At 40.0% G+C, this 13,855-nt stretch overlaps 1 protein-coding gene across 2 annotated transcripts; it reads left to right on the forward strand.

The window, feature by feature from the left end:
- The first annotated feature begins 8,293 nt into the window (after positions 1-8,293).
- Positions 8,294-11,512, forward strand: LOC111578126 (gastrula zinc finger protein XlCGF8.2DB-like). 2 transcript variants are annotated; one of them, XM_055004431.1, is made up of 3 exons: positions 8,294-8,411; positions 8,498-8,569; positions 9,367-11,512. In XM_055004431.1, exon 3 carries the CDS (start codon positions 9,650-9,652, stop codon positions 10,706-10,708), a length of 1,059 nt encoding a protein of 352 aa, XP_054860406.1. In that variant the 5' UTR covers positions 8,294-8,411; positions 8,498-8,569; positions 9,367-9,649; the 3' UTR covers positions 10,709-11,512. The 2 variants fall into 2 exon arrangements, with proteins under 2 accessions (XP_054860406.1, XP_054860407.1); XM_055004432.1 differs by lacking the exon at positions 8,498-8,569.
- The last annotated feature ends 2,343 nt before the right edge of the window (positions 11,513-13,855 follow it).

The following is a 13,855-nucleotide window of genomic DNA, read 5'->3' on the forward strand; positions in this document are numbered from 1 at the left end:
ATACTATGATGTTTTTAGAATGACTTGCTAAACTATAACGGTTTTTTGGACGACATGCTATACTATGACGACTTTAGAGTAACATTTTTAGGCGACATGCTATACTACAATGTTTTCTGGATGACACGCTTAACCGTGACATTTTCAGAGTGACATGCTATACTATGCTGTTTTTTAGAGCCACATGCTATACTATGACGTTTTTTCAGCGACATGCTAGACTATGATGTTTCTTGGACTAAAGTCTATACTATGATGTTTTCAGAGTGACATGCTATACTATGATGTTTTTTACAGCCACATGCTAAACTATGACGTTTTTGGGACAACATGCTATACTATGACGTTTTTAGAGCGACATGCTATACTATGACGTTTTTTGAGTGACATGCTATACTATGACGTTTTTAGAGCGACATGCTATAATATGACATTTTTAGAGCGACGTGCTATACAATGATGTTTTTTACAGCCACATGCTATACTATGATGTTTTTTGGACGACATGCTATACTATGACTTTTTTAGAGCGACATGGTATACTATGATGTTTTTAGAGCGACGTGCTATACTATGACGTTTTTGGGACGACACGCTATACTATGATGTTTTTTGGACGACCTGCCAAACTATGACATTTTTTGGATGACATGCTATACTATGACGTTTTTAGAGTGACATGCTGTACTATGATGTTTTCTGGACGACATGCTATACTATATTTTTTGAGCAACATGCTATACTATGATGTTTTTTGAGCAACATGCTATACTATGATGTTTTTTAGAGCGACATGCTATAATATGACGTTTTTTGGACTAAAGGCTATACTATGACGTTTTCTGAGCGACATGCTGTACTATCACATTTTTAGAGCGACATGCTATACTATGATATTTTTTGAATGACATGCTATACTATGACGTTTTTTGAGCGACATGCTAAACTATGACGTTTTTTAGGCGACATGCTATACGACAATGTTTTCTGGACGACATGCTATACAATGACTTTTTTTGGACGACATGATATACTATGATATTATTTAGAGCCACATGCTATACTGTGACGTTTTTAGAGCGACATGCTAAACTATGATGTTCTTTGGACGACATGCTAAACTATGACGTTTTTTAGGCGACATGCTACACTGTAACGTTTTTAGAGCGACATTCTATACTATGATATTTTTTGGACAACATGCTATACTATGACGTTTTTTGGACCAACGGCTATACTATTAGGTTTTCTGAGCGACATGCTGTACTATGATATTTTTTGGATGACATGCTATACTATGATGTTTTTTAAGATAGATAAGTCCTTTATTTCTCCCCATGCCAGGGGAAATTCACATTGTTACAGCAGCTTATGTAGCAATGGACGTAGTAATAGAAATAAAATAATAATAGAACAGTAGTAATAATATTTACAATATGTACAGGGATGAGAAATTAGGATGAAATAGTACAGTATTGACACACTGTAAGACAATGCAGTATAAAGTGGCTTAAAAAAATAAGTTTAAAAAGTGCAAAGATATAGCAGTGCAATAATGTCTGTGCAAATTTTATGGTTGGTGTGGTAATGATATGAGTCCAGTTTATGTTAACATCAGCCAGTGATGCTGATGTTGTAAAGTCTTATAGCAGATGGAATGAAGGACCTGCGATAGCGTTCCTTCTTGCAGGGTGGATGTCTCAGTCTGCTGCTGAAGGAGCTGGCTGGTCGGTGCTTTGATGAGAGGGGGGAGGAGTGGGAGCAGAGTCAAATCTACGGTGGCCGAGAGGTGCAAACCAAATTTACATAATGCAAAACACTTTTACAACCTCCAAGACAAATTTACAAGCGATAAAACACTTTTACAAGTCCAGAAACACTTTTACAAATCCAAAATCCAAATTTACATAATGCAAAACACTTTTACAACCTCCAAGACAAATTTACAAGCGACAAAACACTTATACAACCTCCAAGACAAATTTACAAGCGACAAAACACTTATACAACCTCCAAGACAAATTTACAAGCGACAAAACACTTTTACAAGTCTGAAAACACTTTTACAAATCCAAATTTAACCGGAACGGGAATGTCCCAACTCCGGGGTATAACCGGAAGTGACAACGAGGAGCGGCTAATGCACTCTGTCGGTCTGATCTGCGACATTTAAACACTCTAAAGACCGACCACACGAAAACCAAAACCGCGTCAATCGGTTCATATGTTACCCACAAAACGGGCAAAACATCACTGTGGTATACTGAGATTTAATATTATTGTTTTAAATGTTATACCAAGGCTTGTTCCAAGTTAAATGTACAAGTATACTGTGGACAGTAATTATTACAACGTTATATTGTTGTTATACGGTTTCTCCAGTAGAGGGCGCACGAGCGTAATGTTACCTACTGAATGTTACTGTTGTGAGAGAACCACAGAAGAATCGGTACCTAAAAGATATGTGCTTGGTGGTTGTGCACGAGCTTCAGTAAAAACAACTGAACTAAACTTGAGATGTTGTGCAAAGTTATTTGGGCCACGATGCAACAATCACCCGCTCGCTTGGTTCACCATTAACAACAACGAAAAGTTGCATTAGCCGCTCCTCGTTGTCACTTCCGGTTATACCCCGGAGTTGGGACATTCCCTTTCCGGTTAAATTTGGATTTGTAAAAGTGTTTTCGGACTTGTAAAAGTGTTTTGTCGCTTGTAAATTTGTCTTGGAGGTTGTAAAAGTGTTTTGCATTATGTAAATTTGCACAGACATTCTTGCACTGCACATCTTTGCACTTTTAAACTTTATTTTTATTTTTATTTTTTCTGTTAAAAATTTTGCCACCCTTGTATATATTGTAAATAAAACTGCTGTAACAATGTAAATTTCCCCTGGAGTGGGGAGAAATAAAGAACTTTATCTTATCTTATCTTAAATTTGGTTTGCACCTCTCGGCCACCGTACAAATCTGTTAAAGAACAGATTCAGCTCATTGGCCCACTCCTGGCCTCCTGCTGCAGCTCCCCTCTCATGGCCTCTGCTGTAACCAGAGATGGATCTCAGGTCTCTCCAGACCTCCCTTGTGTTATTGTCCTGCAGGTGAGATTCCATCTTGGTCCTGTAGCTGGCCTTGTCTGCCTTGATCTTCTTCTTTATCTCCTTCTGCACCCTCCTCAGCTCCTCTTTGTCCCCAGATCCAAAAACCCTCCTCTTCTCCTTCAGCAGGGTCTTCAGTTCCAGGGACACCCAGGGTTTGCTGTTAGAGAAACACCGTACTTTCCTGGTCGGTACGATGTTCTCTGCACAGAAGTTAATGTAGTCCGTAACAGTGTCTGTCAGTGCATCAATGTCCTCCCCGTGTGGACCACACAGCACATCCCAGTCTGTGGTCTCAAAGCAGTCCTGCAGCGCCTCAGTGGCCTCGTCAGACCACTTCTTCACATACCTGGTGGTGGGGGGTTGTTTCTTCACCATAGGTATATAAATGGGCTGCAGTCTCACCAGGTTGTGATCTGATTGGCCCAGCGGGGGGAGGAGGGAGGAGCTGTATGCATCCTTGATGTTTGCATACAGCAGGTCCAGGGTTTTATTGTCTCTGGTATGGCAGGTCACGTACTGGGTGAACGTGGGGAGAGTGGCAGAGAGCGATGCATGATTAAAGTCTCCTGAGATGATGATAAGAGACTGAGGGTGAGATGTTTGCAGCTGGGACACTACACTGTGGATGAGTTCACAGGCTGCAGCCGCATCAGCCGAGGGAGGGATGTACACAGTAATGGCTATTACATGTGAATACTCCCGGGGCAGATAGAACGGACGCAGACTGACCGCCAGTAATTCTACATCCTTAGTGCAGAGCTGCTCTTTTTTGGACGACATGCCAAAATATGGCTTTTTCAGAGCGACATGCTATACTATGATTTTTTTGGACAACATGCTATTCTATGACATTTTTAGAGCGACGTGCTAAACTATGACGTTTTTTGGACCAAAGCCTATACTATGACGTTTTTAGAGCGACATGCTATGCTATGAGGTTTATTGAGCGACATGCTATACTATGACGTTTTTAGAGTGACATGCTATACTATGACATTTTTTGGACGATACACTGTACTATAGGCTTTTTTAATTGACATATTACAGTGACTTTTTTTTGTTTTAGTTTTTTTTGTTTTTTAGCAACATTTTATAAGAATTTGAACAGTTTTAAAAATTACTGTGCTTTTACTTGTGCAATGAAATATTATTCTATGGCATTTTTTAGATGACATATTATACTCTGATGTTTTCTTGAATTACATACCATTTTGACAATATACTGCACTATGACATTTTTTGAACCACATATCATACATGACAATTTTAGGCAACATCCTATCATTTTGCGCTTTTTGAACCACATAATGTATGGTTTGTTTGTTTTTTGCCAACATGCTATATTAAGTGCTACAGGCCATACTATGTTATTCTTCAAAAGCATACTATACTTTGACATTTTCTGAACTACATCCCATACTATGGCGTTATACACAGAGTGCTTTGGTTACATGTTGATTTATAATCTAGATTTTTTTTCTGTTTTGTTTTTTGATGGGATTACCACAGACCTGACTGTGAACACCGTTGACACCCACCTCAGGGAGACGCTGCCTAAGATCTCAAGGCTGCTTGGTCGTGGTCTTTCTGGTCCTGCTCCAGAACGCCTTCATCAACTACGTCTTCTTTTGAAGAGGCCCTCAGATGCTGCAATCTCTGACCTTAAGGAGGAACTGCTACTTTCACTCTGTAACGAGACGGCGGTTATTTTAAAGACCCAGCTCCTAGCGGCTTTGAGTGAAAGTTTAACATCCATCAACATGAAACTACAGACAGTTAAATCTGAGCTGTCGGTCAGTATTTCAAACATCAAGTCCGACCCGGCTGTCCTAAAGCACGCTGTGGGTGAAATGGAAACTTCACTCTCCACATCACCGACGACATCGTCACACTCCAAAGCAGAGCACCTGTCTGCTGGACTTTTAAAAGTGGACTATAAATGTAAAGAATGTGAGCAGCAGCAGCCTGTGAGCAGCAGAACAGATGTGATCAGAAGTCCTTTTCTTTTTTCTTTTCTTTCTGGTTGACTTGATGCTGTCAGATTCAGATGTTGGAGCTGATTCTGATCTTTGAGGATAAAAAGCTGCTTTTCCTTCACAGACTTTTCAGGAAATTATTCTCTCAGGTTTTCTCTGCTATTGATATTTTTATCATCTGTGATTATTTCATTATTTCATTATTGTAAAATAAAGTTTGAGACATAAAGACTCATTTAGTTATTTTATTTCTGAAATCTTTGACATAGCAGAACTAAACTTCCATTTTCCTTCTTGTACTTCTGATACTAGAACTAAACGTGTCTTCAACACAGATCATCTGGTTTTAATGAATCAGCAGCAACATCACAACAACAAATGAGACAATTTTCATCAAATTAATGAAACTGATGTCATTTAAAACTATCAGAGTCTGTTTTAGTGTCAAATTAAAGCTGATTACCCTAACTAGCCCTACCCTAACCCTAACTAGAACATTATCATTACTGTTTTAATCACATTTAAGTTCCTGAACGTTACATTAACATCAGCCAGCCACAGTTTTATGACCTTAATGAACCACATTACAGGAACACAACACACTTCAGCTGTTGACAGGAAACAACACAAACATCGTTAGCTTGATGCTACATTTAGCTGCTAATCAGGACTGGTCAGCTAGCTTGGTTAGCATTGCTAATTCACATTAAAGCTAATATTCACTGGATGCTAACTTTCTTCTCTAGTCAACACACACAAATAAACTCCACTAACTCCTGGGGTTCACTGCTCACATTATATCCGACTCTGAAGTTGAACAAAAAGTTCATTAAAACTGGCACCAATCAGTAAATTATCATTTATTACCAACCGGCTGTCGGAGTTCTTCAGTGTCTGTTGGTCCAATCAGCCGAAGGACTGAATTACTGAACTGAAAACTGATTAAAACAAGACAACGGACAGTAAAACTGTCTGTGGAAAATGTGCTGCTGCTCCACCGATAAATACTAACAAACTAAAACAAACTTGGTGGAAGTGTTGCTTTTAGTGATTTTTTTAATAAATAGCAAATATGAGGCTTTTATTTTTCTGGAAGTAAAAGGAAACATTGCTTATCCATAGTTTCGCTAACTTAACTTTAGCTGCACTTTCACCATGTTCTGATAGATTATTTTTAAAAAATATTAAAATAGCTGCATTTCCTTTGTACATTTGGTCGTTTCTTATGTTGCTGCTGTTTCATTGCAATTAGATTTTAATAATATCACTTTAAATACAGATAACTGAAAAGAAAAAACTGGCTCTGAAATACTCAATGAACTGATACGTCATCTAGTGTTAAACTGAATAAGAATTCTTAATAATATAAAATGTAACTGACTGAGCTGTATTAATTAAATCGAGGTATTTCAAATTGAAAGAAACACAACATTGACTGAAAGATTTCAGCCAATTAAACCTTAAATTCATTTACCTAAGAAAACCATCCTTTAACATCTTACCTTGAAATGACCTACATTTTTTAAAAAAATATAGGTGCAAAGTAAAAGTTTCACACTAAAGATGAATCACTGATGAACATTTAATTGCATTAACTAAATTATTATGAGGAAACAGGAATCCATTTCTAATATTTGTATCAAATGTGTTTATGTCTATAAAATATACTGGACATCAATAAAAATGTCTGCATAGTGAAATACATGAAGTCCATCTGCATTTATACATCATGTTGATGTTTAAATAATGGGAACTGCAGCAGACGTTCAGTCAAGTTAGCGGAATTACGGATAAACGTTATCTCTTTCAAAATAAAAGCTGTGATTTGTTTTACGTAAAAATTACGTGATTTCGAAATTGTGATTTTGAAAATGTAAATCAAACTGTAATAAGCGTTAGCTAGCTGCTCCACTTGCTCTGAATAGTTTTGTTCTCATCTTTGTCTAGCCCAAACGAAAAATTAATCCATATTCTGGCTACATTACCGACAGCAGCGTCCCTGGAGTGACCGGAAAGGTTAGCCGACCTAGCGGAAGTGCTAATGAGGTCTGCTCTGGCACGGATTATTACCGTCACACATGTAGCTTTGAAAATAAATCTTCTACAAGACACAGAGCTGTAGCTCCGTTTCAGTGTGAGCTCTAATGTTTCTCTGTGTGACTGTGTCTGACTTCCTCTAATAAAATCCTCCTGTTCACTGGGAGCTGCAGCTACCAGAGATATGAATATCTATGTATGGGTCAGACTGACTGAGAGACGGAGAGCAGTGATTGGTCAGACTGAGAGCCGGAGAGCAGCGATTGGTCAGACTGAGAGCCGGAGAGCAGCGATTGGTCAGACTGAGAGCCGGAGAGCAGCGATTGGTCAGACTGAGAGCCGGAGAGCAGCGATTGGTCAGACTGACCGAGAGCCAGAGAGCAGCGATTGGTCAGACTGACTGAGATGGATCAATAACTGCTGTTTCAATTATCAGCAGATATAAATAAATCTACGTTTATGTTCCTCCACCGAACTATTACTGATGGATGTTAATCTCTCAGTTCAGTTCTGAGTTAATATCTCTGTTCTTAGATTCAGTTTTTTTTTCTCTAACATTGTATGGTGAGATAACTGTGGAGCTCATGTTAATGCTAATGATGCATTACAATAAAAAGAATAAACTTTATTGTCCATCTAAGGCAGTAAAATGTTCTTTAGCCTCAACCAGGAAAACAAACATTCCCATAAGATTAAAAAATAGGACAAAAAAACCACAACACTATTTTGTTCCATTCATATCCTGATGTGTTCACTCTGATATTTAATGTTCCAGCAGCTGGAATTAAAGAACCTTGAAGATATTTTCCTCACTGTTGGTGTCTTTTCCTTCCAGTCTTGGTCTGGATCGTTTGGAACATCTGGTCTGATGGACTACAGAGAACATGAACATCCAGTTGTGGTTGTCTGAAGAGTCTTCTCTCCTTCATCACTGTGAGGAAGAGCAGCACTGACATCCTCCTCATCCTTCCATTAATAACAATAATGCTGCAGATTCAGCTCCTCTCTTCAGAATACAACTTGTCTTGTGGCTGTTCAGTTTTTACACTTCACTGTCAGCAACACATTTGTAGCAGGAGAGTTCTGCTCTTAAATCACTGTGGGTTGTCAGCTAATCGTGTCTCGCTGACTTGGTATAAAAACTGGATGATATCTCTCTTGGCTCTCTCTCACTCCTGGAGGCCGAGGACACGCCCCTTCCGGTCAGTTCGCTTCCGGTCGTCTCGCTGCTTCGGCTGCCGGTTCTAAACATTTCGGGCGTCTCACTGGAGTGTTTTAGAACAGCGTTGGAGTTGCTGCGGGTAGGTCACTGGTCACTCTTTTTCTATGCATGGTTAATTTAGGATAGGATCCGGTATGCACGTTTACATATCTGGTTTAATCGTAGGAAGCTACGGCGGCTAACCCGCGTCTGACGTGCTCCCTCTTCCACGTGTGTGTAGCTCACAGCCTTCTGGAGGTACGTTGTTACGATCCAACCTCTAGGGCTTGGCTGGATGCAACAAAAATAACTAGAATGTTATTGGTTCAGGTGAAGGGATTTATTGCTTAGTGGCAAATGGAACATAAAAGTGATAAAGAACAGAAGACTGGTGAGTGTTGCTAAATCAAAGAACAGAATATAACAAAACGAAGTAACTTGGCTAAACACCAACAAAACAACTAAACTCCGTAGCCAAACTTAAATACAGGAACAACACCCACCACAAGTAACAAAAACTAATACAAAGAGTGCAAAAGGATGAACTAAACAAAACTGGTGCCTCTGAATACATACTCTGACCACACAGTTCACAAATACTCAGAAATACCGAATAGCTTCTCCCTAAGTTGGCGGACTGCTAACCGGAGCCTCAGTCTCCACTGAGACTGGAGGCTCCACACCAAAGTAGCAGCCGCCAACAGGAGCCCGAAGTGTCTGTAGAACCCACCACGAATATCTACAGACCGGAACACATCATAGGAATACAAACAAGGCTGCAGTGCAGGTTGTCTACTCCGGAGTCATTAGTTGGAATGGCTGGCAGCTGGGGTACCTGGAGAGGCTCTGAAACCAGCCACAGCTGATCGTCAGCAGTTAACGTGCTCTGAAATGACGATTAGGACGGAGGACTAAACGTGTTTTTATTGTTTTCTGAGTGACTAGCTGTGACAACATGGTCTCAGTTTGTTCTGATGTATTTTATCAGATCCAGCTGATGTTCTGCTGGTTTATGTGTGAATATATAATCCATATTGTACCTGTATTCCCTGCAGATATGCAGCAGCTGATGATTAAAGCAGAGGTTCCCCATGAACAGAGCTCCAGTTTGGACCAGCAGGATCCAGAGTCCATCCCCATAAAGGAGGAACAGGAGGAACTGTGGACCAGTCAGGACAGAGAGCAGTTAATGGGCAAGAAGAGACTGATATCAACAGGTTTTAATTCACTTCATTCCTATAAAAAGTGACAACAATGAAGATAAAATCTTAGTCCTCACGGCTTCATCAGAGCCAAATTAAAGAAAGCAGAGAGGAAACGAACAGCTCAGCCAAACAGATGACAACAGACACTGATGGAGACGACTGTGGAGGACCAGAACCAGCCAGGAACCCAGATTCAAAGACTCATTTTCAACCAAATACTGATGGAAAGTCTTCAGAAACTGAAGACAGTGAAGATGAAGAGGAGGAGCAGGATGAGTGGCAGGAACCATTGTCAGATTCTGGACCTGAAACTGAAGACAGTGATGATGATTGGAAGGAGACCAGAGCAGCTAAGTCTGGTGGAAATAATAATGTGAGTTGTAACACCAAGAAAAAATCTTTTAGCTGCTCTGAGTGTGATAAACAGTTTACCAACAAGCAGTCGCTTTCTAAACACAAGGCATGTCATTCAGGGAAAAGCTCTTCCAACTGTTCAGCTGATGAGAAATGTTTTAGAGTGGAGCAAAGTGGGAACTCAAAGAAAAAGGGACGGGAAGTAAATGGCTGTAAAGAATGTGGTAAAACATTTGCATGTAGTTCTCATTTTAAGGTGCACCTGGCAGCTCATAGAGGAGAGAAACTATTTGGCTGCGATATTTGTGGTGCCAGATTTAGTCAGCATCCAACTCTGAAGGCACACATGATAGACCACACAGGAGAAAGACCGTTTGACTGTGACGTTTGTGGTGAAAGGTTTTGCCAAAAAGCAACCCTAAAGACACGCATGACCATTCACACAGGAGAGAAACCATTCGGTTGTGATACATGCGGTAGAAAATTTAGACGTAAGCCTGATCTTACTGCACACATGAGAGGCCACACCGGCGAGAAACCATTTGGTTGTGGTGATTGTGGTGCCAGATTTTCTCGACAGGGATCTCTGAACAGACACATGACAATCCACTCAGGAGCAAAGCCATTCCGTTGTGCTGATTGTGGTAGAAGATTTAACGAAAGTACACATCTTATGCGCCACAAGAGAGTTCACACCAGAAATAAGAAAATAGAGAGACCGTTTGTTTGTGGTGAATGTGGTCAAAGTTTTAAGCAAAAGCCACATCTTGACAGACACATTAGAGTTCACACAGGAGAGAAACCATTTCAATGTGATGACTGTGGGGAAAAAATTTAGATGGCCACAAACTCTACTGAGTCACATGAAGACGATACACAAAATAGAAACCGCATAGTTGCAGGGCTTGTAGCGAACGATTAAAAGCTTAAAGATTAAAAGCTTAAAAGCAGCAAATATTCATACAAAGCCCACTGTAGTGACTCTACAACCTGCTCTACTCTACATCGTCCCTGCTGTTTAATTTACCTGCAGTAGTCTGGACCCAACATGAACCCTGCTGCTGTCTCTGAATAAAATGGGTTTTATCATGTGCTTAGTGTAGTACTCCTGCTTGTGCTTATGTGAAGTTTAATGGTGTATTTTTGGTTGTGGATGATGAGTAACTGCTGTGATCATAGCTAATGGGGATCCTAATGAATAAGAAATACATTTTTGGGGCGTCCGTATAGCTCAACGTGTTGAGTGGGCGACCCATGTACAGGGGCTGGTCCCTGATGCAGCTGGCCTGGGTTCGATTCCCACTAGCGGCCCTTTGCTGCATGTCTTCCCCAGACTCTTCTCCCCTGTTTCCTGTCTCTCTCTCACTGCGCCTATCCAATAAAGCCGAAAAAAAGGCCAAAAAAAAAGAAATACATTTTTGTTATTGGTTAAGGCTGTTTAAAAGTCTATAAACTGTTCATATCGCACTGTTTGTTGTTGAGAATGTAAGTGCAACCTAAAAAAATAAATCAGTTCTGTTACACCAATCAAGAGATCAGCCTCATTAAACATACTGCACTGTCAATTAGAAATTCTTCATAATGATTACAGTCAAAAAATTAGCATAGCAATAGCCCAGATTCTGGAGTTCTGAATGACAGAGATTGGCAGCAACCACATTTATGGAGCATTAAATAGACCAGCAAGCATCTGTTAAAGACTCAATCCCTAGGGCAAATTATGTAACGGGGGCCCTGGGGTCAAAATCAACCCCCCATAAGAACTTTCAGTTCCCACTGACCACCAGGAGGGGGCCAGACTCAACCCCAAAACAAGGAAAAGATCAGCAATGACTCCCCTAGGGTACATAAGGGTTAAATCAGTCTCCCAGATGGTGTCTTGGGAAGAAAAAGATCACCAACCAATATCTTTTGTTCCATACTAAATCCCATTTGGAGTGTGGACATCTCTAGTGTAGGTGACACCAAAAATAAAAGATGGGTTATAATGGAGTCAGATATTCAAAATGGAAATTTCTCAGCTCACTCGAATGTCACTCTTGACTCCACTTGAAGCGTCACTACCTAATTTAGACCCCTGCGTTGTCAGATGTCAACAGAGCAGTTTTTCAGCATACCATTTATTTTTTCTTTTTTTTTTTACAAACACCTTGGCAATGCAAATGATAAACAACTCCTAAAGGCAGTTTAATTCCCAATTGTGTAGGATTAATTTTACCGTTTTATCCACAGGCTCTTCCATTATCTGAGGATATGCAATCTCACAGTCTCCGCCTGCTTATGGCCCCACTTAACAAAAACTTAACAACAAACTGAACAACAGACTGAGCATCCAAATCATCTTCCAGCACCTGTTGAAAATTTGAGGACTATGTTTGAATCCTTGTGGCAATCTTTTGTATTCATAAAACTATCCTTTGCATGTAAACCCCCTCAAATAGACTTCAATTTCTACACTTAGTGGAACACTGCAAAATGCACCACACAAATCTAACACCATAAAACACGTAACGTGCTAAGAAATCAGTCACTATTTCATTCACCACTCTCAAATCATATATCATACGATAAAACTCGTCTGGCTGCTTCACTGGCTGTAGATGTATAGTGCTCTGAGGATTCAGACTCATGTCCAAAACGACTCGCTACAAACCTCCCTCCTATTCTCTACCAATTGTATCTGATGAAGCTTTCCAAGAGTCTCCTTGTCTTGTTCTTTCTGGTCATGCTCCCTTTTCCGACACAGCTCCACCAGATGAGCTACATGATCCGTGTAGGCGGCTCTTGTCACGCTTCCTAGAGAAACCACCTCTGCCAATTTACTCCCCACTGGTTGGGGCAACCCTTCCTCTATTTTACCTCACAGAATTGATTTCTCCATTTGATTCAAATCTGGGTCATTTCCTGTGACATTTGTCCACGTCTGATGAGCCCTTGACACTAAGGCCCTCGGATTCTCCTCTGGTCCCAGTGGCTCAATCAAAATATTATCAGGATGTATGTTTGTTGGGAACGTATCTCTCAACGCTCTCCACATCCGACCTCTACTTGCAGCAAACAATTCAGGATCATTCGCCAAAGTTGCCACATATCGATTAAGACCCGCTTTTTGTAGGATCTCCTCCATTACAGGAACCCCAAGGAGACTGGCTAAGAGTTGCTTAATGTCTCCCATGGCAGGCTGCGTTTCCACCAAAACTTCCTCTAACTTTGAAATCCAAGGATTTGCCCCATCTTGAAGAGTCGGCAACTTTTCAACTACGTCCGACATATCTGTATTCTGCCAAGGCTTGTATTCCAGATTCTGGCCTCATCTTATCTGACACCTTTCCTTTTCTTCAACATAATTTATATCCAAAAGCCTCTGACTTTTGAGACTTCTTTTTCCTTAAAATCAAAACAAATGAATTAAAAAGGCTATTTATGAAGCACCGTATTACCACAATCAATCAGGAGAAATGAAATAAATTTGCCAACTTCAAAGGAAATCAAAAGCTTATCAATAAAAACCAAAACCACTTGTTTATCAACCAATTCTCTAATCATGCCCATTCACCTCAAAATTATCCAATATTTACAATATCCCATCCCTAATCAGCTCTGATTAAACTAAAAACATACACGGCTAATGAAACCACCATCAACAAATCTCCACAATATTCAAACCAAATTAATCTAACCACAAATAATTCTTTAAATTAATAGTGATCCATTAATCAATTAAATGCCCCAGATGGTCAGTCCATTGCCAAGCTTCATTCAGATAACTGCAACATATAATATCCCATGTGTGTGTACACAGATGTACTTTATTGACCTCAGACTAGAAAATTATCTGAGTCAGGCTATAAAAGAAACACTGTGGGCATATATGTGAGAACAAACTAAATAGATGTCACCAATGTTGGAAATAAAATAGGTGTGTGCACACATAAGTAAATGCAAATACACATCAAAGAGAGTTTGTGGATAAAATCGCACAAGC

The sequence above is a fragment of the Amphiprion ocellaris genome, chromosome 18 (assembly GCF_022539595.1).
Source record: "Amphiprion ocellaris isolate individual 3 ecotype Okinawa chromosome 18, ASM2253959v1, whole genome shotgun sequence".
NCBI classification, from domain to species: domain Eukaryota; kingdom Metazoa; phylum Chordata; class Actinopteri; family Pomacentridae; genus Amphiprion; species Amphiprion ocellaris.